The sequence below is a fragment of the Neoarius graeffei genome, chromosome 2 (genome assembly GCF_027579695.1).
Source record: "Neoarius graeffei isolate fNeoGra1 chromosome 2, fNeoGra1.pri, whole genome shotgun sequence".
Taxonomy (NCBI): domain Eukaryota; kingdom Metazoa; phylum Chordata; class Actinopteri; order Siluriformes; family Ariidae; genus Neoarius; species Neoarius graeffei.
The window spans coordinates 89,959,709-89,985,140 of NC_083570.1; the positions used below are offsets into that span (position 1 = coordinate 89,959,709).

General features: G+C 41.0%; 1 protein-coding gene across 2 annotated transcripts; it reads left to right on the top strand.

The window, feature by feature from the left end:
- Positions 1-279: 279 nt before the first annotated feature.
- LOC132882014 (uncharacterized) lies at positions 280-24,718 on the top strand. 2 transcript variants are annotated; one of them, XR_009654099.1, is made up of 4 exons: positions 287-401; positions 8,329-8,397; positions 22,108-22,233; positions 22,400-24,718. XR_009654099.1 is itself a non-coding variant. In XM_060915186.1 (3 exons), the coding sequence occupies exon 3, from the start codon at positions 11,384-11,386 to the stop codon at positions 12,359-12,361; it is 978 nt and encodes a 325-aa protein (XP_060771169.1). In that variant the 5' UTR covers positions 280-401; positions 8,329-8,397; positions 9,296-11,383; the 3' UTR covers positions 12,362-12,386. The 2 variants fall into 2 exon arrangements, 1 of the variants encoding a protein (XP_060771169.1); XM_060915186.1 differs by lacking the exons at positions 22,108-22,233; positions 22,400-24,718 and adding an exon at positions 9,296-12,386 and having other exon boundaries at positions 280-401.
- The last annotated feature ends 714 nt before the right edge of the window (positions 24,719-25,432 follow it).

The following is a 25,432-nucleotide window of genomic DNA, read 5'->3' on the forward strand; positions in this document are numbered from 1 at the left end:
TGATAATAAAGGATATAAAAATAATAATAAATAATAATAAAGGGTCAGCACCCCAAATACAGTCTTGACTTTGTTTCATTTATTACTGTTTACTGCTCTTTGTAGTATTTTTTAATGTAGAAATTTTAATTTATTTTGAAGGCATCATATGTCCTTGTATGGATGTTTATTTTGTATAAGACTAGCAACAGCTATTTGTTATTTGTAAAAGAGTTGACAACTGACATTGAGCCACACCTCAATCAGGTTTTACTTGTACAGTCAGAAAAATGTCACGTGATGAGAGATGACATCAGAGTTTTAATAAAGGAACGTTGCAGAAGAAGCTTGGCTTTACACACAGATAATCACAGAGGCATGAATTCACAACATAACCCTCTTCCTGAAAACAAAAACATGAGGTAAGACTTTTTTTCTTTTTGAGGCAGAACTGTATGTAACAAATAAAATATGACAGGGCATGATGTTGTAGGAAAGGTTTCCAGTAACCCCAAGTTCAAATTTTTTAAACTAAACAGCTTGACATGTCATTGCTTCATTCCATTAAAAGAAGCTTTGAAATGAGTACCTCTCGTAATATTCTACTAAATTCAGTGTTACCTTCAAACATCCTTCAAAGTTTTTGTGTTCGAATAACTTTATACTCACAGCTATATTAATGTGCAGTAATGGAGGCAATAGGGACAAGTTAAAGACATAAAAAGCTCTTGATAAAAGGCAGATCTTGAAAGGACTTTCATTTTGTCAGTCCTGCGCACTTTGGCGCATGTACCTGAAGAACTCTCAGGCATGCCCTGGGCTGCGTGTGCGTCGGGAGGACTCTCACATGCGTGCTGTTAATGATGCACACCTGCACATGATTAAGGAGCAATATGTGCACCTATACAAAGACTGTTTATACGCACGCTCAGTGCGAAGTATTGAGTTCATTGCAACGCTTTGCCGAGCCTTGTTTCTGTGATTGATTTCCTGGGTGTCTGAATTCTAATTCCTGTTCCTAGTTTACGTTTTTCTCTTTGCCTGTGTCATCCCATTTGTGCCTCACCTGACCCTTTGCTTGTTTAATGGTTGTGATTTTGCCTGCTGATTTGGACTGTCTGCCTGTGTGTTTTCACTATTAAAATAAAACATAATTCTGCACATACATCCACCTCCTACCTCGTCTCTGACAGAATACTTTGCCAACACAATGAATGTAGCGGAAGTTATCCAGTTCGTCATCCCACACATCTACCGGGTTCCCTAGTCTCAGCCCCTACCCTTTTATTTCCGGCAGCATGTTGGAATGGACATCCCAGCACCATACGATGGAATATATCACCCTCGGGGATTCAGCCTGCAGTGTAACCCGTTCTATGCAGACCTCGAAGAATCCAAGCCACCAGAGCCGATCTGGTTGAGCTCCATGTTCACTTGGATAGCTGGATGAGCTCGGCAATGGGTGGAGTACCTCATCAGAGTTGAGCACCCGGGCCTTTGGAGCTCACAGACTTTCCTATGCATGCTTACGTTTATCTATGAATCAGTAGAAGAAGAGGACCCCCATGGAATTTTGGGGAGGGGGCTATCATGCCTGAGGCTGACGCAGCGGCATCAGAGGAGGCCGTTGCTCCAGCGCTCCCTCCAGTGGCCGACGCAGTGGCAGTAGAGGAGGCTGTTGCTCCAGAGCTCCCTCCAATGGCCTTTGCAGTGACAGCAGAGGAGGCCGCTGCTCCGGAGCCCCTCCTAGAGGCTGTTGTTCCAGAGCCAGTCCCACAGATTGTTCCACAGTCAGAGCCAGCACCTGAACCTGAGCTAGAATCAGAACCAGCACCTGAACCAGAACCAGTCCCTCAGCCTGCATCAGAGCCAGCATCTGAACCAGAGGTCCAGCCAGAGTCACTGCCTACACTAGAGCCAACATCAGAGCCAGAGCAAGAGCCAGTGCCTGAACCCAAGCCTGAGCCAATGCTAGTGCCAGCGTTTGTGCTGGTGTCAGTTCCAGAGCCAGCATCAGACCCTGCAGCAGTGTCTACTCCAGCACCAGTGCCAGCACCAGAGTCAGAGCCAGTGCCAGAGCCAATGCCAGAACCTGTGCCAGTGTCTACTCTAGAACTAGTACCAGTGCCAGAGTCAGAGTCAGCTCCAGTGCCAGCGTCTTAGCCAGTGTCAGCACCTGAGTTGGACTGAGTGTCGGCTTCAGTGCCTGCGTCGGAGCCAGTGCCAGTGTCGGTGCCAGAGTCAGAGTCAGCTCCAGTGCAAGAGCCAGTGCCTTTGTTGGAGCCAGTGCCTGTGTCAACTCCAGCATCAGAGCCAGCATCAGAGTTGGAGCCAGTGCCTGAACCTGAGCCTGTTCCAGAACCAGTGTCGGAGGATGACGGAGCGACCTCTGCCTCAACTGGTTATGAAGACGTCGTTGTCGTCCCACCACCACCTGGCTATGAAGATGTCATCGTCATCCTGCTGCTATCCATCTATGAAGACATCGTCATCGTCCTGACGCCACCTGGCTATGAAGACATTATCATTGTCCCACCACCGGGTCCTGACCAGGACCGTAGCAATGCGCTGACAGAGCTCGAGCCCATGCCTGAGCCCAGTTCAGAATCCAAGTCAAGTCTAGAGCTCGAGCCCTCTTACAGCCCAGAATCTAAGTCAAGTCCAGAGTCCAAGTCAAGTCCAAGGTCCAAGTGAAGTCCAGAGTTCGAACTAGAGTCCAGTCCAGAGTTCAAGTCCAGGGTCCGAGTCAAGTCCAGAGTCTGAGCTTGCTTCCTGCCCAGAGCCCAAGTCATCTCCAGAGCTTGAGTCCGAGTCCAGTCCAGAGCTTGAGTCATCTCCAGAGCTCAAGCCTGAGTCATTTCCAGAGCCTGAGACCATTTCAAGCCAAGAGCCCAAGTCTTGTCCTGAGCCTGAGTCCAAGCCCCCACTGGAGCCAAGAAAGATGGATTTTGGGGTGTGTGTGTGTGGGGGGGGTGTCGGTCAGTCCTGCGTACTTTGGTGCATGCACCTGAAGAACTCTCAGGCACGCCCCGGGCTGTGTGCGTGTTGAGCGGACTCTCACATGCACGCTGTTAACGACATACACCTGCACATGATTAAGGAGCAATATGTGCACCTATACAAAGACTGTTTATATGCACGCTCAGTGCGAAGTATAGAGTTTGTTGCAACACTTTACCAAGACTTGTTCCTGTGACTGATTTTCTGGTTGTCTGAATTCTGATTCCTGTTCCTAGTTTATGTTTTTCTCTTTGCCTGTGTCATCCCATTTGTGCCTCGCCCGACCCTTCACTCATTTAACGGCTGTGAGTTTGGACTGTCTGCCTGTGTGTTTTCACTATTAAAATAAAATATACTGTAATTCTGCACTTACATCTGCCTCCTACCTCGTCTTTGACACTTTCTTCATGACCAGAGTTTAAAAAGTTTGAATTCGTATTCTCAGGCCACCTTTGATAAACATTATATTTGCCATTGCTATAACTGAAACGCTGAGCTTAATATACCAGTGTCTTACAGGTTCAGTGCAACACAGTTCAGCTTCTCTCCTGCTCCAACTTCATTCAAAACATAACATAAATATAAAACCTTTTTTATTGTATGAAAAAGTTTACTGTTTGTCATCAAATTTTAGTAGGCTACTGGAAATCTTATTTATATAAATCCTGTTAACAGAGCAGTTTTCTAATTTTCCTCAGGTACCTTCAAGATAAATTGCAGTTGCAATTAAATCACTGACAAGTCTTGGCTGGTTTACACAGTGCAGTTTCTGCTTTTTAAATTTTTTAATTTAAATTTTTTTTTAATTTACCAGTTCCTTCTGAATGCTCATCTCATTCTCATCTAATCTCATTATCTGTAGCCGCTTTATCCTGTTCTACAGGGTCGCAGGCAAGCTGGAGCCTATCCCAGCTGACTACGGGCGAAAGGCGGGGTACACCCTGGACAAGTCGCCAGGTCATCACAGGGCTGACACATAGACACAGACAACCATTCACACTCACATTCACACCTACGGTCAATTTAGAGTCACCAGTTAACCTAACCTGCATGTCTTTGGACTGTGGGGGAAACCGGAGCACCCGGAGGAAACCCACGCGGACACGGGGAGAACATGCAAACTCCGCACAGAAAGGCCCTCGCCGGCCACGGGGCTCGAACCCGGACCTTCTTGCTGTGAGGCGACAGTGCCGCCCCCTTATGAATGCTGTTTCAGCAAATAATAGAGAAAGGATGACATGACATGGAGTTAGAAAAGCCTGGAAAAAATAATGATAATTAAAGAGGGTGGAACAGCAGGTATCTTTGTAGTCCCATGACTGTACATTGACTGGTTTGATAAGTAAAGAATGCGACATATTACAACCCCAATTCCAAAGAAGTTGGGACACGGTGTAAAATGTAAATAAAAACAGAATGCAATGATTTGCAAATCTCATAAACCCATATTTTTTTTTACAGTAGAACATAGACAACATATCAAATGTTTAAATTGAGACATTTTACTATTTCATGAAAAATAATTAGCTCATTTTGAATTTGATGGGCCGGCGAGGGCCTTTCTGCGTGGAGTTTGCATGTTCTCCCCGTGTCCGCGTGGGTTTCCTCCGGGTGCTCCGGTTTCCCCCACAGTCCAAAGACATGCAGGTTAGGTTAACTGGTGACTCTAAATTGACCGTAGGTGTGAATGTGAGTGTGAATGGTTGTCTGTGTCTATGTGTCAGCCCTGTGATGACCTGGCGACTTGTCCAGGGTGTACCCCGCCTTTCGCCCGTAGTCAGCTGGGATAGGCTCCAGCTTGCCTGCGACCCTGCACAGGATAAGCAGCTATGGATAATGGATGGATGGATGTTCTTCAAACTACAGATGTCTGACATCTTCAACATTGCTTGTCTTCAGTCCAGGCGGTGTAGTGGTTAGCACTGTTGCCTCACAGTAAGAAGGTTCCAGGTTCAAGCCCTACAGCTGATAGAAGCACTGTGTGGAATTTGTATGTTCTCTCTGTGTCTGTATGGGTTTCTTATGGGTGCTCTGGTTTCTCCCATAATTCAAAGATGTGTAGGTTAGGTGAAATATCCAGCCACTAGGGCTATATGAGACAGTACATACTTAGTGCTGGTCCCAAGCTCAGATAGACAGAAGGCCCATGAACTCTTTGTAGTAGTTTCATTGAAATATTTGTAGTATCTTTAACAAATATTGTAAGTGTAAGATTAGTGTTATTAACCTTCTGAAAATAAAGTCTCATGTAAACAAAGTTTGCTTGGGTAGCAACAGTTGTTAATGTAAGTGTCATATTAGTGCAAGAGGTCTGTATTAATGTGCAATTTAAAATGCCATAGATGGGAGTCAGCTCTTTGGTTAAATGGATGTGTGTCAGATCATATTGGCCTTAAACACAAAGAGGAAACATTAAGATGCCTGTAGTGGCTTGCAAAAACCCAATAGATGTCACGTTTCTTGAATTCTGGCTAACAAACAAAGCAAACATGTTTGTATGCCTAAAATATACTTTGCCACATCAACTTGAAGCCATAAATATATTTCAACAAAATGTTGTAAGAAAGTTTTTATTTCTTTCTAAAACCTGCCTAGGTTACAGTATCTACCGTTGTGATCAGAAGTTTATATACGGTGACATGAATGTCATCTTGGATATGAACGTCATGGCAATATTTGGGCTTTCAGTAATTTCTTTGAATTGTTCTTTTTCTGTGGGAGAATGTACAGCATACATGTTTCATTGAAAAAAACCCACTAGAATTTGGTGCACAAGTTTCAATTTTCTTTAGGTTTTTTGAAATCAACACAGGGTCAAAATTACACATACAGGGTCAAAAATATACATACAGCACACCTAATATTTGAGTAAAATGTCTCTTTGCAAGATTCACCTTGACCAAACATTTTTGTTTGCCATGAACAAGCTTCTGGCAGATTTCTGGTTGGATATTTCATGACTCTTCATGGTAGAATTGGTAGAGTTCAATTAATTTTTTTTCTTGGCATGGACTCGACTTATAAGCACGGTCCATATATTTTCAATAAGGTTGAAGTCAGGAGTTGTTTTAAGCTTAATGTTAGCCTGCTTTATCCTCCACAACCAGCTCTGATGCGTGTTTGGGTTCATTGTCCTGTTGTAACAATGTTTTTCTCTCCGTGCTTCCACGGAAGGCGGTCGCATTTTCTCTTCTCTCCCTCTCCCTCCTTTTTTTCCCTGCTTGTGCTTCTTTGTCTCGTCTCGTCTGCTGTACTTTTTGAAGAGACTCTCCCCGCATTACTTACTAAACTTAAAAAAAACAAGCATGGAATTGATAAACTGGTCTCCTAACGAAATTGACACAGTTCTGGGTTCGGGGGAACCCGCCTGTCCTGCCTGAACGTTCGCGGCTGGTTACATGATGGACGCGTGGGAGCGGTGGCGGGTCATGTGCCTGGCGATTCTTTCTGTGGAGGACACTGAAGATATCTACCTATTCGGAACCATGATTACAGGACTTTTGCTGATTGGATTAGGCATTGCCCTGGCATATCGAGGAAATCAGACAATGGTGACAGCTATTCAAAGCCCCACAAAGCTGCCCGATATGATTGAAGTGGTGGGCAAAGCTGTCGGCACTCAGACTGTGGCTATTCAGAACTTGAACCACAATATGGTTGTTATCTTGGAAAAGCTTTCGACTTTGCAAGGAATAAGTATTTCAGAGACCAATTTGAACAGAACGGACGGAATGGACAGATATGGACGAGCGGTGTGGACGCGCAAAGACTGCATCTGGAAAGACCAAACAATTTCTATCTTATCGACATTCGGCTCCCTGAGACAGCACTGGCCTTGGTTAAGGCCATTGCTGAGACAACATTTCCCCCTGAAGGTCACTGCTGGGAGACGCTCTTGCATTCCTCGCATTCCTTGTCCAACTTTCCGCGATCGCCGTTTTCATCTCCAGTGTGACAAGCGGGTGTGTGACCGGCACCTTCATGGCTGCAGTAGTGGATGGCTGCTTGCTTATTCCTTGGATAGCAGCCTCTTAGTCCATGGTGATCTGAACTGTAGACAGTGATCCATCAGCTTCCAGTTCATGGCAGGGCTGTGCCACGGTGGTTCCCAAGTTGTTCCTGACCATCCAAACCAATTTCCTTTCAGCTGAGGGTGACAGTTTGGGTTTTCTTGAAGCAAAGTTGCTTGGCAAAGTGATTACACCTCACAATAACTTGGATACAATTGTTTGAACTGATCTTGGAGTTTGCTGTTTAGAAATGGCGCCAAGAGACGTTCCAGGGTTGTGTACATCTGCGATCCTCTTTCTCAGATCTGCACTGAGCTCCTTGGACTTTCCCATTTCACTGTGTGTTGGTCAATCCAATGAGTGCTGTAAACAACCCTTTTTATGAAGGCACAGAGAAGCTACCAGCTGTAGTCAACCATGATCACTAACAGGAAGTTAAGAGACCTCGGTCTTGGCAAGATAAGAGACATTTTGGAAGTTTCAGCACCTCTGAATTAATAATCTAAGTGAACCTATGTAAATTTTTGACCCTGTATGTATCATTTTGACCCTGTGTTGATTTCAGAAAACCCAAAGAAAATTAAAACTTGTGCACCAAATTCAAGTGTTTTTTAATTAAAGATGTATGCTGTACAATCATTCTGCCACAGAAAAAGAACAGTTCAAAGAAATTACTGAAAGCCCAAATATTGCCATGACATTCATATCCAAGATGACATTCATGTCACTGTATGTAAACTTCTGACCACAACTGTATTTGGAAACATCATGTTATGTAAGGAGCTATTGTAACAACCACAACAATAAAAACAGTCGGCTAAGTGTGCTAGCTGCATGGGATTTCATCATGCAGTGAATATCACACTTTGAACAAGTTCTATGTGCCACAAACAGATATAAACCTAATCAATTCCTGTGACTGTGATGCTCCTGGGATGTAGTTGGAATGAAATCATGTTGCAATTTTCTACTTTTTCACTTTTGAGGGTCGGCAAGAAAATGTACTGCACATCCAAATAATGCAATGGTGTGGGATGCAGCACAACATGCACTGGCATGCACAGTGCATAATTTTTGTATAACAGCACAGTCTTTCATGTGTTATTTCATTTACCATATACCACAGCCACTTACAAATGATTAAAATCTTTCATTTCATAATGAATGACATGTCCCACATTTTAAAGGTTTATAATTAGATTTGATGTTGTCAGATATCCAAGAGACAAGTTCCTGTTTTCACCCACATTATAGCTTCAATAAACCATTGTTTCCTCACCAGTATAAATCTCTCTCTCTCTCTCTCTCTCTCTCTCTCTCTCTCTCTCTCTCCTGACAGCACTGAACAGCAGCAAAACATTCTGTTATGGCGGAAACCTCACTATATGAACACATCACCTATAAACCAGTAAGTGACCTCAGGTTTCACTGAAATAGATTTATGTCCACCATACCCTGATGATGCATCTTCTAACCCAGGGGTTCTCAACCTTTTCTGCTTTAAGGCTCACCTGTTCATACTTGTTATGAGTCGGGGCCCATTACAAAAGATCCCCAATTATTTTGGCTCATCTATTCTATTAGAATCTAATAATCTACTGTAAAGTGTATTAATGGTATGCAACATCACTCCCTGTTAAAGATGGGAGCCTAGGAATTAAATAAATGCAATAAAAACAAAGTTTTTAATTGTAGGTTTTGTATTTAAAAGTGTATGGATGTACCAGAAGCCAACAATAAACCATGCATGCAGGGCGTTCTCAGTCAGAAGGGATTAATGATCCAATAGTGGACTCTGGTCCATTAACACAAGAACTTATTGTCATATTTGTGTTCAGCAAACAAGCAGGTTATTAAAACCAAGAAGTACACTCAAAAGAAGTGAATATAGAAACCACTCAATGGTATTAGATCCTTACACACTAACAAAAAGGATTTTTCCTATGATAGAAAATTTTACTCACTAAATTTAACATTCGTAGAATAAATTTTGATCCTATTGTAGCCGTAACTAAATACAAATACAATAGTTAGGCATACTATTAATGAACTTAATGTGAAGATAATTAACAGATAATCAACAGATTTTACTTTTTTTGAGATTGTGTATATTTTAGTCTTTTGTATTCGTAATTATTTGTATATGTACATGCACAACCCCACCAGCTCTGCTGATCAACTTATCATGTTTAAATAAAGTTATTCATTCTGAGGATACTAACTGTTGCAGTGTTGCAATTGGAATATTTTCCATTCTTGCAAGTGTCGGCATTCCTACACTCAAAGGGAATCAATATTGATTGCAGTAGCGTCGAGGCCTGCCACATTCTACCCAGGAGAGACAAGGAAAACACTGCCATCATAATGAGATTCGTCAATCGAAAACATAAAGCTGCATTGCTGAAACAAGGAAGGAAACTGAAAGGTACAAACGTCTACATCAATGAGCACCTGACAAAACGCAATGTTGACATCGCCAGAAAAGCATGTCATCTGAAGAAAGAAAATAAAATTCAATCTACATGGATAACCAACTGCAAAGTATTCATTAAGCTGAACGGTACACCGGAGGAAGCTAGAGTTCTGGTCATACGGAACATTGAGGACTTGGACAAATACCAGTGATAGTTATCGGACTGTAAGGTAATCAATACCAATGTGACACGACACCAAACTCAACCATGACACACACTGAAATAACTTTTTCATCCATTACTCGGAACACTACTCGGCTCACGCAAATGCTTGTTGATTATGAAAACCTGGAACTGAAACAACATGAATTCACTGACCATAAACTATTGGATATAGAAAATGACATAGACCCGGACAATAACTTTTTCTCAACCATTAATGATAATTGCCACTATTACACAGATGAACAGTACAATCAGTCCACTAAGGCTGTGGGGAAATGATCAATAATACATTTCAACAGCAGAAGCATGTACGCTAACTTCAAACACATCAAGAAATTAGATTAGATTAGAACTTTATTGATCCCTTTGGGCGGGTTCCCTCAGGGAAATTAAAATTCCAGTAGCATCATTACAAGATAAACAGAGAATAGAAATAAAGAAAAACTTCTAGATAAATTAAATTAAATATTTACATATACAAATATAAAAAAGAATAAGGTACGGGGAAGGGGGGGTAATAAATAAATAAAGTCCAGCGGAAGAGGTATTGCACATTATATTGCACATTGTCCAGTATTGCTTATTGTCAGGCTAGGCTACTGCTCCTTCCCGTCCTCTGTCCTTCTGTTCCCCCCCAGAGAGGAGTTGTACAGTTTGATGGCGTGAGGGACAAAGGAGTTTTTAAGTCTGTTAGTCCTGCACTTGGGAAGGAGCATTCTGTCACTGAACAAGCTCCTCTGGTTGCTGATGACGGTGTGCAGAGGGTGACTGGCATCGTCCATGATGTTCAGTAGTTTGTCCATAGTCCTCTTCTCTGCCACCGTCACCAGAGAGTCCAGCTTCATGCCGACCACAGAGCCGGCCCGCCTGATCAGTTTGTCCAGCCTGGATGTGTCCTTCTTGGATGTGCTGCTCCCCCAGCACACCACAGTGTAAAACAGGACACTGGCATCCACAGACTGATAGAACATCCACAGGAGTTTCCTGCAGATGTTAAAGGGCCGCAGCTTCCTCAGGAAGTACAGCCTGCTCTGTCCCTTCCTGTACAAGTGATTGGTGTTGCAAGTCCAGTCCAGCTTACTGTCCAGCCACAGCCCGAGGTGCTTGTAGGAATCCACAGCCTCCACCTCGACCAGAACTGGTTGTGACCTTGGTCTGGACCTCCCAAAGTCAATGACCAGCTCCTTGGTCTTCCAGGTGTTAAGCAGCAAATAGTTCCTGTTGCACCAAATGGCAAAGTCCCTCACCAGGCTCCTATACTTCTCCTCTCTGTCGTCCCTGATACACCCCACGAAGGGGAGAAAATAAAGGTGGAGGAGGAGTGGCGGTGTATGTGGACTCATCTCATCTCATTATCTCTAGCCGCTTTATCCTTCTACAGGGTCGCAGGCAAGCTGGAGCCTATCCCAACTGACTATGGGCGAAAGGCGGGGTACACCCTGGACAAGTCACCAGGTCATCACAGGGCTGACACATAGACACAGACAACCATTCACACTCACATTCACACCTACGATCAATTTAGAGTCACCAATTAGCCTAACCTGCATGTCTTTGGACTGTGGGGGAAACCGGAGCACCCGGAGGAAACCCACGCGGACACGGGGAGAACATGCAAACTCTGCACAGAAAGGCCCTCGCCGGCCACGGGGCTCGAACCCGGACCTTCTTGCTGTGAGGCGACAGCGCTAACCACTACACCACCGTGCCACCCTGTATGTGGACTGTAATTTGAATTATAAGTTAATAGATGGCATGACAACTGTGATTGATAATTTATTAGAATGTTTAACAATTGAAATTAATATTGAAAAAACTAGAAATGTATTAATTAGCTACATATATAGAGCGTTAGAAACTAGTATAGAGGCGTTTAAGGACTGGGTAGAAAAGACAGTTACAGTAGACAATAAAAAAGTTAGCTTCATTTGTGGAGATACAAATATTGATGTGTTGAACCCTAATAAGCACAGTATGACAGAGAAATTTATTAATACCATGTACAGTATGAGTCTTCACCTCAAAATGACCAGACCCACCAGAATTAATGACCATAGTGCTACTTTAATAGATAATATATTTACCAATGATATAGATAATAACATTATAAGTGGAATATTAATCAATGATATCAGTGATCATGTACCAGTTTTTACAATTTATGACTGTAATTGTAAGAGAAATGTGACAGACCATAAACTTAAGTACAGAAGAGTTAGGACAGAGGAAGCCATGTTTGCATTAAATAATGATTTATTACTGCAAGACTGGGAATCAGTTTATACAGAGAATAGCATTGATAGAGCATATGATAACTTTTTAAGTATATTCAAATTATTATATGATAAGAATTGCCCACTGAAGCAATATAGTACTAAACAAAACTATAATGACCAACCTTGGATTACTAAGGGATTACAAAATGCCTGTAAGAAGAAAAACACTCTATATCGAGAATTTATTAAATTAAGAACCAAAGAGGCAGAAAATAAATATAAAAACAAGTTAACGAGTATCATAAGGAGATGTAGGAAGGATTATTATGGCAAATTAATAGATAATAGCAAAAATAATATTAAAGGAATATGGAATATATTAAATAGTATTATTAAAGATGGCTCTGGACAAATATATTATCCTAAATACTTTAATGACAAAGATATCGAAAATTATAACATGGATGTAGTTGCTAATAGTTTTAATAATTTTTTTGTTAATGTTGGACCAAGATGAACTCAAATCAAATCAAATCAAATCAAGTTTATTTGTACAGCGCTTTTAACAATAAACATTGTCGCAAAGCAGCTTTACAGAATTTGAACGACTTAAAACATGAGCTAATTTTATCCCTAATCTATCCCCAATGAGCAAGCCTGTGGCGACGGTGGCAAGGAAAAACTCCCTCAGACGACATGAGGAAGAAACCTCGAGAGGAACCAGACTCAAAAGGGAACCCATCCTCATTTGGGCAACAACAGACAGCCTGACTATAATATTAACAGTTTTAACAGGTATAACCCTCAACTGTCCTCATGGGGCCGTCCTTCACAGGAGTGGGGCGATAAAACTCCGACCAGACACAGGGCACCAGGATGGATCAAGCAGGTCCGAGGGGCAGAAGAGGCCAGCATCTCAATCCCAGGATCAACATGTAACTCAGAGGGACAGGGGGGGGGGGGGGGGGGGGGGGGGAAGAAAACACGTTGTTAGGTATGCCCTAAAAATGACAAGTATTAAATCTGTGTGGTAGGCTCGCAGAGACAAGAGTCTTTACATCAGGCATGACGCACAATGGCATGTTAATATGGTAAAAAATATATCATGACCTGCTCTGGCTGGATGCTTGATTGGGTGATGGGAGCACACTCCTCAGCAATGATGAGATGCAGATGGGACTCTTAGGCCTGGCCAAGACAATTCAGTTACATTTCACCGGGTCTGGGACATGCGACAGAATGTCTGACGGCCGATTCCCTGCAGGCTACGATAGCCAGTCGAGGTCCCCACCGTCTCCACCAAAAGATTTCCTGTTGACTCCATGTAACTCAGAGGGACAGATTTGGGGTGGGGGGGGGGAGAGAGAGAAAGAAAACACAGGTGGTTAGGTATGCCCAATGTCACCTGAATAAGTAGGAACAGTATACATATTGCACCGAGTACAAGCAGGGACTCCGGCAACTAACTATGACAGCATAACTAAAAGGAGAGAGCCAGAAGGTAACACAGGCATGAGGGAGCCCCGGGACATAAAGCAGCCAGCCACTGCACCGTCAACAAACTCGAGTGAGCAAGCGAGTGGGGACTGACAGCATCCATACATCCCAGTTTACCAAAACACTCTATGTCTGAGGACCCTCCAGATCTACTCCTTTACCTCATAAACACCATTAACAAAAGGCTTGACTAAACAGATATGTTTTCAGCCTAGACTTAAATGCTGAGACTGTGTCTGATTCCCGAACATTACTTGGAAGGCTGTTCCATAACAGTGGGGCTTTGTAAGAAAAGGCTCTGCCCCCTGATGTAGCCTTCAATATACGAGGTACCAGCAGATAGCCTGCACCTTTTGATCTAAGTAGGCGTGGCGGGTCATAGAGGAGCAGAAGTTCACTCAGGTACTGTGGTGCGAGACCATTTAGTGCTTTAAAGGTCAATAGTAGTATTTTATAATCAATACGAAATTTGATTGGGAGCCAATGCAGTGTGGCTAAGACAGGCGTGATGTGGTCATATTTTCTAGTTCTAGTAAGGACTCTTGCTGCGGCATTTTGAACTAACTGGAGCTTGTTTATGCACTTATTGGAACATCCAGACAGTAAGGCATTACAATAATCCAACCTGGAGGTAACGAAAGCATGAACTAGTTTTTCTGCATCATGCAATGACATTAAATTTCTTATCTTTGCAATATTTCTGAGATGAAAGAAAGCTATCCGGGTGATGTTATCAATGTGAGTTTCGAATGAAAGACTGGGGTCAATAATCACTCCGAGGTCTTTTACTGCTGCACGTGAAGAAACAGAAAGGCCATCCAGAGTTACTGTGTAATCAGAAAACTTACTTCTAGCTGTATGTGGTCCTAGCACAAGTACTTCAGTCTTGTCAGAGTTAAGCAGAAGGAAATTAACGAGCATCCAGTGTCTAATGTCCTTAACACATTCCTCAATTCTATTAAGCTGGTGTCTCTCATCAGGTTTTGCAGAGACATACAACTGTGTGTCATCAGCATAACAGTGGAAACTAATACAATGTTTACGAATAATATCGCCCAGAGGTAACATATATAGAGAAAAAAGCAGTGGACCCAAGACAGAACCTTGTGGAACACCAAACTTTACCTCGGTACGTCTAGAAATATCACCATTTATATCGACATACTGATAACGATCAGTTAGATAAGACCTGAGCCAGGAGAGGGCCATTCCCTTAACTCCCACAACATTTTCTAGTCTATCCAGAAGAATGGAATGATCAATGGTATCAAATGCTGCACTAAGGTCAAGCAACACAAGTAGCGAGACACAGCCCTGATCAGACGCCAACAGTAGGTCGTTTACTACTTTAACCAGTGCTGTCTCTGTGCTATGATGAGGTCTAAATCCTGACTGATACATTTCATGGATGTTATTCCTATGTAAATATGAGCATAACTGCTGTGCCACAGCTTTTTCAAGGATCTTGGAGATAAAGGGGAGGTTTGATATTGGCCGATAATTGGACAGCTGACAGGGATCAAGGTCAGGTTTTTTAATCAGGGGTTTGATAACTGCTAGTTTAAAGGATTTGGGTACATAGCCAATCATAAGAGAAGAATTTATTATTTTTAGAAGCGGTTCAATTACTCCAGGCATTATCTGTTTGAATAGATGTGTCGGTAAGGGATCTAGTACGCAAGTTGAGGCTTTTGATGTAGAGATTAATGAGAGTAATTCAGTTTCTTTTAGGGGAGTAAAACATTCTAACTGATGATCTGATACAGTTATATTGTTAACTACAAGGTCACTTTCATTGTCTAACCTTAAATTAGTAGTTTGAATTTTTTGTCGGATATTCTCAATTTTGTCATTAAAAAAATTCATGAAGTCGTTGCTACTACATACTGCAGGTGTGCATGTGTTGATAGTGGACTTATTCCTGGTTAATTTTGCTACAGTATTAAATAGGAATCTAGGATTATTTTTGTTATCTTCTATTAGGGAGGAGAGATATGTTGATCTCGCAGCACTAAGAGCTTTTTTATACTTCAGGAAGCTCTCCTTCCATGCCAATTTGAACACTACCAATTTTGTTTGACGCCATTTACGTTCCAATTTTCGAGTGGTCTGTTTTAATGTGCGAGTGTCATCATTATACCAGGGTGCTAATTTTTTGTCTCTGACCATTTTCCTTTTTAGAGGAGCTACATTATCTAAAGTATGGCGGAATGTTGACTCTAAGCATTCAGTTGCCTGATCGAGTTCTGCAGGGGCTGACAGTGACCCAATCAAAGTTGACAGCTCTGGGAGATCATTTATAAAGCTCTGTGCAGTAGTTGACGTGAAAGTACGTTTAATACAGTAGCGTGGTGAGGTGCATATATTATTACTCAGACATATTTTGAATGAGATGAGACAATGATCTGAGATAACTTCAGACTGTGGAAGTATGACTATATTGTCTACGTTTAATCTGAATGTTAGTATTAGATCAAGGGTGTGACCACCATTATGGGTCGGTCCTATGACATTCTGCTTAATCCCGACTGAATCTAAGATGGACACAAACGCTGTTTTTAAAGGGTCTTCTGGGTTATCAAAGTGAATATTAAAATCTCCGACAACTAAAGCTTTGTCTAAGGAAATAACCAAATCTGAGATAAAATCTGCAAATTCAGAAAGAAACTCAGAATATGGCCCCGGGGGCCTGTAAATAATAAGCAATGGAATTAACTGGGTAGACTTATTTTTTGAGGCTACATACATTATATGAGTATGAAGAACTTCAAATGTATTAAATTTATAACCAGGTTTGTGTGTTACACCTAGATAATCGTTATAAATTACCGCGACGCCTCCTCTTCTGCCAGTTAGACGAGGCTGGTGTATATAACTGTATCCAGGAGGACTCGCTTCATTTAATGCTATATATTCATTTGGCTTAATCCATGTTTCTGTTAAACACAGTACATTAAACTCCTGATCAGTAATGAGTTCATTAACCATTAGCGCTTTAGATGTAAGAGATCTAATATTTAATAGCCCCACCTTTAGATCAAAGGTGCTGGCAGCAGCTGTACAGTCAGTCTGATCTAATTTTATATTGATTAGGTTACTGGAACAAACTCTCTGAAAATTTCTACCTTTTTGTTGAGCTCGGGGAACAGACACAGTCTCGATGTAGTGGGCCCTGAGTGACGACTCTGTGCAGCTAGCAGACAGTCGGTTTAGCCTGTTCGTCTGCTCCCTGGCCTTGGCTCTGGATTGTCAGAAATTAACTAGGCCTGTTCTGAGACTATGACCTATGCTGCAGGAAATGAGAGCAGCACCTTCCCGAGTGGGATGGATACCGTCCCGCCCTAACAGGCCAGCAGTGCCCTCAAAATTAGCCCAATTATCTATAAAGCCCACACTGTTTTCAGAGCACCACCTGGACAGCCAGCAGTTCAGCGACCATAACCTGCTGTAAGCTACATCGCCACGCCGCATTGGGATGGGGCCAGAGCATACTACAGCATCGGACATCGCCTTCGCTAATTTAAACACCTCTACAAAGTTACTCTTAGTAACCTCAGACTGACGAAGGCGTATATCATTAGCTCCTGCATGGATAACTATCTTTGAGAACCTATGCTTGCCTAGGACCCTAAGATTACCTGCTATGTCCGGCGCCCTGGCTCCCGGTATACACCTGACTAAAGCTGCTGGTGCCCCTAAAGGCTGAGCTAATTTCACGTGCCGTATGATAGAGTCCCCTATAACCAGAGCTCTTTCAGGTTTCTCAGTGGGTGCATCACTAAGGAGAGCAAACCTGTTCGGCACGTGACGCGGAGAGGAGTGGTGCTCCCGTGGGCGAGCCTCAGCGGTAGCTTTGGCTCTACGCTTATGCCGCCGAGCCGTCACCCATTCGCCCCGCTGTAAGGGCTCTAATGCCGGAGTTGGGGGATTGCTAACTCCACCTAGGGCGTCCAGACTTTCCCTAACAGAAACTACACTGTTCTCACGCTCACTAACCTGCTCTAAAGCCTGGACACGCGCTTCTAGCACTGTAATCTTCTCCGTCAGAGAGCTAACTAATCTGCACTTATCACAAGTAAAGCTAATAGAGCTATCGCTAGTGACGGAGGAAGAATGACTAAACATCCTGCACTCAGCACACTGAACAGGCTGAAGGTGTGCCATGATGAAAAGATTCACGTACCTTAAATGAAGATCTGTTGATAGTAAAGCAAATCAGATGGCCTCCGCTTGTGGAGGAGAAAAAAAGAAAGCTTCCGGTCTCGGGGTTCTTCCGAAAAAAGAAAGAGAAAAAACCGGAAAAAAAAAACCGGAAAAAGGAAAGCGAAAGTGAAAAGTACAAAAATGAAAGCGACAGTATGATAAAAATGAAGACGATACTGGAAATTTATTTATAGAAAAAAAGTTAAAAAAGGATTAGTAATTAACGCCGGCACTCGCGGGAAAAAAGACTCGGCGCGAACAACTCAGGAAACTCAAAATATCTCTGATCTGGTAACAAATGATGATTGTATAGATAATATTATAAAGAGGAATTCTTGTTCTATGTTTCTTACACCAGTAGATGAGAAGGAAATTATTGATATAGTTAATAAATGTAATAATAAAATGTCCACAGATTGTAATGATATTGATATGAAACTAGTGAAAACTATTATTGGGGGGATTTCTAAACCATTAACATACATCTGTAACTGGTCATTTCAAACCGGTACATTTCCAAGCAATATGAAAATAGCAAAAGTAATTTCACTGTATAAATCTGGGGACAAACACAACTTCACAAATTACAGACCTGTTTCTTTACTTCTTCAATTCTCCAAAATTCTTGAAAAACTATTCAAGAACAGATTAGATAAATTCATTGGAAAATACAAATTACTCAGTGATAGTCAATATGGATTTAGAGCAAATAGATCAACAGAGATGGCACTAATGGAATCAATTGAAGAAATCAGTAACTCTATAGATGATAAAAAAAACATGTCGCTGGGATATTTATTGATCTCCAAAAAGTTTTTGATACTATTAATCATGACATATTAATTAATAAGATGGAACAATATGGGATAAGGGGAGTTGTATTAAATTGGATAAGAAGTTATTTGAGCAACAGGACACAATTTGTGAAGTTGGGTGATTCTGTGTCATCTTGTTTGAACATTGCTTGTGGTATCCCCCAGGGGTCAGTATTGGGTCCTAAACTGTTCATTCTTTATATAAATGATATGTGTAATGTATCAAAGATATTTAAGATGGTATTATTTGCAGATGACACAAATATGTTTTGTTCTGGAACAAATTTACATGAGTTAGAAAACAATCTCTTCAGAATTGGGCAGGTTAAAAAGTTGGTTGGATCGAAATAAATTATCATTAAATCTGTCTAAAACAAAAATCATGTTATTTAATAATTATAAAATAATTAAGGCAATAAATGTACAGGTAGATGGTGTTGACATTGAAAGAGTTTCTAATAATAAATTTCTTGGGGTAATAATAGATGATAGAATTACTTGGAAATCACATGTAAAATACATACTAATTAAACTATCAAGAAGCATATCTGTGTTGAGTAAAGCTAAGCACGTCCTGGACTATAATTCACTCCGCATTCTTTACTGTTCCCTGGTTTTACCGTACTTAAATTACTGCTCAGTGGTGTGGGGAAATACGTATAAATGTTCACTTCATGCAATAACTATACTTCAAAAAAGAGCTATAAGAATAATTCATAGTGCTGGTTACCGAGATCATACTAATTCACTATTCTTAAATTCTAAATGTTTAAAATTCAGGGATATTATAGAATATAAAACTGCCCTAATAATCTACAAAGTAAGGAATTATAAAGTACCAAGGAATATTCAAACAATGCTCTCGGATAGAGAGGGGGGCTATAATTTTAGAGGGAAATTGAAATTTTAAACTCGCAGTGCTAGGACAACGTTAAAAATGTTCAGTATCTCTATTTGTGGAATAAAGCTATGGAACAGTTTGAATATGGAGCTCATGAAATGTACAACTATAAACCAGTTCAAAAAAAAGGTATAAGGAACAGATCTTTATGAGGTATAGGGAGGAGGAATTACAATAACATTCTATTGATAATATAAGTGTATATTTGTGGGTATGGGTACGTATGGATATATATTTATATCATAATGAGTATTTTGTATGTGTTATATATATATATATATATATATATATATATATATATATGCATAATTATATGATATTATGGGTGTCTGTGTACGTATGGATACGTGTATAGTTATATGTATGTGTATGTATATGTGTATATGTATGTACTGTATATATGTATTGTATGTGTGTATATATATATGTATAACATACTAAGTATCTGTATATATGATTGATTTGTTCGATATTATACCATGTTGGTATGTCTTGGTATGTTGGTATGTTTTCTTTTTTGTTTGTTGCTTTTGTTTTCTTTTATATATATTTTTATTATGATGGAAAGTGATGTTTGATTAATGGTGGTATAGAGGGTTAGGATTTGATAAGTTATTTACTTCTTCCTAATCCTTTCCGAACATTATTATGTTACTGCCTTGTGGCTACGCTATCCTTGTTTGTTCATGACTATGTTTTGATTATTGCATTTTTTTTCTTTACTGTTCGGAATCAATCAATCAATCAATCAATCAATACAAGACTTCAGCTGTTCAACAGTCCATTGTTGCCGTTGTCTGATTCTCCTCTTCACGATGTGCCATACATTCTCAATAGGAGACAGATCTGGACTGGTAGCAGGCCAGTCAAGCCTCACATCACCCATCTGCTGAAAAAAAAAAACCCACCTTAAACCCCTCTGTCATCCAGATTTACCACCCCATTCCTCTTCTTCCCTCCCTGTCAAAGACACTTGAACGATGATGGCAATGGGTGATATGAGGGGTGGCATGGTGGTGTAGTGGTGAGCACTGTCAGCTCACAGTAAGAAGGTTCTGGGTTTGAGCCCAGTGGCTGACGGGGGCCTTTCTGTGTGGAGTTTGCATGTTTTCCCCGTGTCTGTGTGGGTTTTCTCTGGGTGCTCTGGTTTCCCCCACAGTCCAAAGACTTGCAGGTTAGGCTAATTGGTGACTCTAAATTGACCGTAGGTGTGAATGGTTGTTTGTCTCTATGTGTCAGCCCTGTGATGATCTGGTGACTTGTCCAGGGTGTACCCTGCCTCTTGCCCATAGTCAGCTGGGATAGGCTCCAGCTTGCCTGCAACCCTGCACAGGATAAGCGGTTATGGATAATTGATGGATGGGTGATATGAGTAATATTCATGGCAATATCTATTCATTTGAGAGTCAAATGAAGCAAAATTATAATCCAAGCATCCTGAGCAATTGAGGTTTAAGAGACTTGCTGAAGGGCCCAACTATGGCATTGTGGAGATTTGAATTCCCAGGGTTGCCAAACATGTTTGGAAGAGACACTAACTGTCATGTTCCATATACCCGAGCCCAGAAATGCCCATGATTGGCCAGTGTTGCTCTTCTCACCAGAGGAGAAAGTAATGACATGATTCTTTTCCAACTTATTCTCCTTTGGTCTCTTGGCCATGGATTAGGTTTAATATCGATTCTTCTAATTGTCAAACTGAAGGCTGAGAAAATGTAACTTGCAAACGAAGCATTTGTCACATATCTAACCTTCATTTGAAAGGCACTTAATGGGCATCCTTTTGTGAATTATACATGAGCTTCAAGAACCTATGCATTTAAGCCATACTTGAAATAGAAATATATATCTTGGAAAATTATTTTTATTTCCTCAGTTTCATGGTTTTAAATATCTTGTAAGTTCTTACTATCTATCACAATGAATGAGATATGACAGAGAGGTCTATATCTGCCAAAATACTATTGGTGTCTTAAAATGTAGTGCATATGGGTAACATGGGGTGGCATGGTAGTGTAGTGGTTAGCACTGTCTCCTCATGGCAAGAAGGTTCTAGGTTCGAGCCCAGTGGCCAATGAGGATCTTTCTGTGCGGAGTTTGCATGTTCTCCCCGTGTCCGCGTGGGTTTCCTCCGGGTGCTCCGGTTTCCCCCACAGTCCAAAGACATGCAGGTTAGGTTAATTGGTGGCTCTAAATTGACCGTAGGTGTGAATGTGAGTGTGAATGGTTGTTTGTCTCTATGTGTCAGCCCTGTGATGATCTGGCGACTTGTCCAGGGTGTACCCTGCCTCTCGCCCATAGTCAGCTGGGATAGGCTCCAGCTTGCCTGCGACCCTGTACAGGATAAGTGGCTACAGATAATAGCTGGGTAACAAGGGTTAGAAATAATAAATTTTAATATGAAATTGTTGATGCGAGGAATAAAATATAGCAGGGTATACTGTTATAGAAAAATAATCAGTTATGGAAAGGATTAATGCTATATATATATATATATATATATTATATAGATGCGAGTGTTTTACTGGGAAATACGCCACTCATATTTTTCATATGAACTACATCCGGGACACTGAATAACATTTTCCAGTATCCAGAGCACCCAGAAGTAAACCCACACAGACAGAACATGCAAACTCCAGACAGAAAGGCCCCTCAACCAGAAACACTCAAACCTAGGACCTTCTTGCTGTGAGACGACAATACTAACCACTACCCCACCATGCCATGTATGTGTGTGTGTGTGTGTGCTTTTCAGTATATTTCAATCAATTTTCTCACAGGATTATGAATAAACATTAGTATATGGTTATAATGTGACTTATGTTCGCTGTTGTTTTGAAACAGGTACATCTGTGGGGCTTCACAAAACCTGCCAGAGTCCTCATTATGTCAGCACCAATCGTCCTTACAAAAAATGAAATCCATGGAAGCTACTATAGACTTTTTAGATGTTCTTGTGGAAAATTAAAGGTAAGACTGATGAGGATGAATAGGTGGAATTATCCTGCATTAATCTGGTTGAGATTGTGTTACTTAAGTAGCCAATAAAAGTCATATATATATTTTTTTATTATACAGTTTTTAAGCTCTCAGTTTTGCTTTCTGTCCATGTGATAATGATGTTCCTGGGTTTCAGCTCTCCAAATTGTGCTGACAAAGACTTCCACTGAGGACGGAGACAACAGTGCAATGATGAAGATCAATGCAATGGCCACAAAAAGTCTGAAGACAAATTGTACAAATAATAATAATAATAATAATAATAATAATAATTATTATTATTATTATTATTATTATTATTATTATTATTATTATTATTATTATTATCACACAGAAATGCAACTGGTAAAAGAAAAAAAATCAGTTAAATTTATTGAATGATGTTCAGGTTCTCCAAAAATGCATCAATATCATTTTGCCAAAACTATCATACTAATATTTACAATACTAACCCAATACTTTGTAATACTGGAGTACATTATGCTCCATTTGTGTACTATATATCAGTATTTATATCAGTGTCTCCACTATTTCACCACTAGATGGCAGCATTGCCACATTGTTGCGCCTGCTGTGCTACTGAGGACTTACCTGGATTTTGAATCATGTCTTGTTCACTTTAGGGGTTACACTAAAGTGCAGTTTCATGATAGCAAACAAGTAATAGAGCGGTGTTCCTTTCCACACTCATCCAAATCTGACTGCCAAAACACAGTAATCTGATAACTAGCTGATAAATAAAATGAAATGTGTTAGAGCAGGGAAATCCCTATGTGTATTCGACTCTGCTGACTGTTCAGGACCAGAGCTTAACAAGTTTGAATTCTTATGGTCGGGCCACCTTTGGCCACTGAAATAAGAACATGACTCCTAGCTGAATATCAGGGTCCTACAGCTTCAGGGCAACGCCATTCATCAACCTTTTCCCCATGAACCATGTGCTAGTTCTGGCCTGGTGCTGGTTCAGAGTTGGTTCAACTTGCAAACCTGCTAAGTTTGTTTTTCCGTGGGCCAGACAGGCACCATAGAGCCAAGTTATTACGTCACTGCATATGTATCCACTTTCCCAACAGCTAGTCCACTCCATTAGCACTGCTAGAGCCAATAGCCTGCCACGCTATCACCATTAGCCAGCCCCACTAGCACCATGCACAACAACAATAGTGAATTAATTCATCTTCTTCTTCTTTGGATTAATCAGACTAGACGCTCCATCAACTTTGGTCTTTTAAAAATGGTGGTCATAAAGTTTTAGTTGGTCTTACTGGTCATGATGATACTGCCATCAGCTCCCCTCAGCAGTTCTTGGTTTGAGACCAGCAAAGAGTTGGTGCCTCCTGAGAGCCAGTTCTTTGGCTGTTGAAATGCAAAGAACTGGTTTGAGATCAGGCACCGACTCCGAACCAGACCTGGTGGGAAAGGGGTATCAGTTTCTCTCCTACTGCAACTTCATACTGGTTATGAAATAAATATATATCCTACAAAACTTTTTATTGTTCAAAAAAAGTTTTTGATTGTAATAAAATTTTAGGAGGCTATTGGAAAGCCTATTTACATAAAGTCTATTAAAAGAGCAGTTTTCAATTTTCCTTAGCTGCCTTCAAGGTAAATTGCAATTGCAATTAAATCACTGACGGGCCTTCATCCTCCTTCTCCTCCTCCTCCACAGAAGATCCTCCATCCCTGTGGTAAAACTATAATCTTTGGCTTGCATTATAATAATAATATAACTGGTATTAAATCTTACAAAGGTTAGGGTTAGAGGCTGGCTTAGAGTGTGCACCTTTTCTTATGATTTAATTGAACAAAATCCAAGCAGATTGCTTTCTTTTTCAAATATACCAATTCTTTATGAACTTTGCTTCAGCAAATAATAGAGAAAGGATGGTGTGACTTAGAGCCAGAAGAGCCTGGAAAAAAAATAATGGCAATTAAATAAAGAGGGCGGAACAGTATCACAGCAGGTACACTGTCAGAAATAGGGGTGCAGTAGGAGTCCATTTCTGTCCCCATGGTACAATCTACACTATTTTCCCCCCAGGGCAAATTATTATTTTTTTAAAGCTTAATTTTAAATCATTTAAAATCTTTTATTCTTGTACCTCCTGTCTGCATGTTTGCTATTTTTAATTAATTTTAAGTTGTATTTTAAGTTGTAAATCACTTTGGAAATATGACCTTTTATATTTTTACTCTTTTTATTGTAAATCTATATCTTTTATCATATTCTCTATTTTATTGCTCTGTAAAGCACTTTGAGTTGCCTTTGGCTACCCACTGCTCTGAGTATGTGTGTGTGCTCATTGATCACTTGTGTGTGTGTGTTCACTGCTTCAGATGAGTTAAATGCAAAGGATGAATTTCACTGTGCTTGAGTATGTAAGTGACAAATAAAGGCTTCTTTTTTCCGTGTATGAAATGTGCTATACAAATAAAGCTGCCTTGCCTTACCTTACCTTGCCTTTTGGTCCTTATGGTAACTATGTGTACCTTTTTAGGGACAAAAAAGTACATATATGTTCCTAAGCAGTATCTAAAGGGTACAAATAAGTACCCTAGTGGGTACTGCCCCAGTAACAAGCTGTTGAACCCTTCAAGGTACAATAATATACTATATTTTCTCAGAGTGTAGCTTTGTAGCCTTATGACTGTGTGGTGACTGGATCGACCCTGTGTTCAGGTTACATTCTGTACAGAGTTTTACAAGTTTTCCTAATTGGCCTTGTAGGTTTCCTCTGGGTTCTCCAGTTTCTTCCCATCTCCCAAAAACATACCGCGAGTTGGCCTAGTGGTTAGCGTGTCTGCCTCTCTATTGGGAGATTGCGAGTTCTACTTGCGGTCCAGTCATACCGTCGTAAACCTGGTACCTACTGCTGTCTGGCAAGGTGTGCTGCAATACAGATGCGAATGGGGAGTCAAACTCTTGTGGTTACCAGAGGACTAGCCCCTAACTGTATAGGCGAGGGGCTGAGGGCTATCGAAACAGAGATTGGTGCTGTCTGATTGTATGGTGCGGGAAGGACTTTAGACCTTTTTCCCAAAAACATGGCACTTGTCGTAACTCCAAATTTCCCCAGGTATAAATGTGTGTACGATGTCCCAAACGGACCCATCCAATAACAAGCTGTGTGTCCATCAAGAGCCTGACCAGAATAAATGTCACAGATGT

Bases quoted from the DNA above. Each gene is read 5' to 3' on its own strand.
- LOC132882014 (XM_060915186.1), top strand. From the start codon at position 11,384: ATGACAACTGTGATTGATAATTTATTAGAATGTTTAACAATTGAAATT.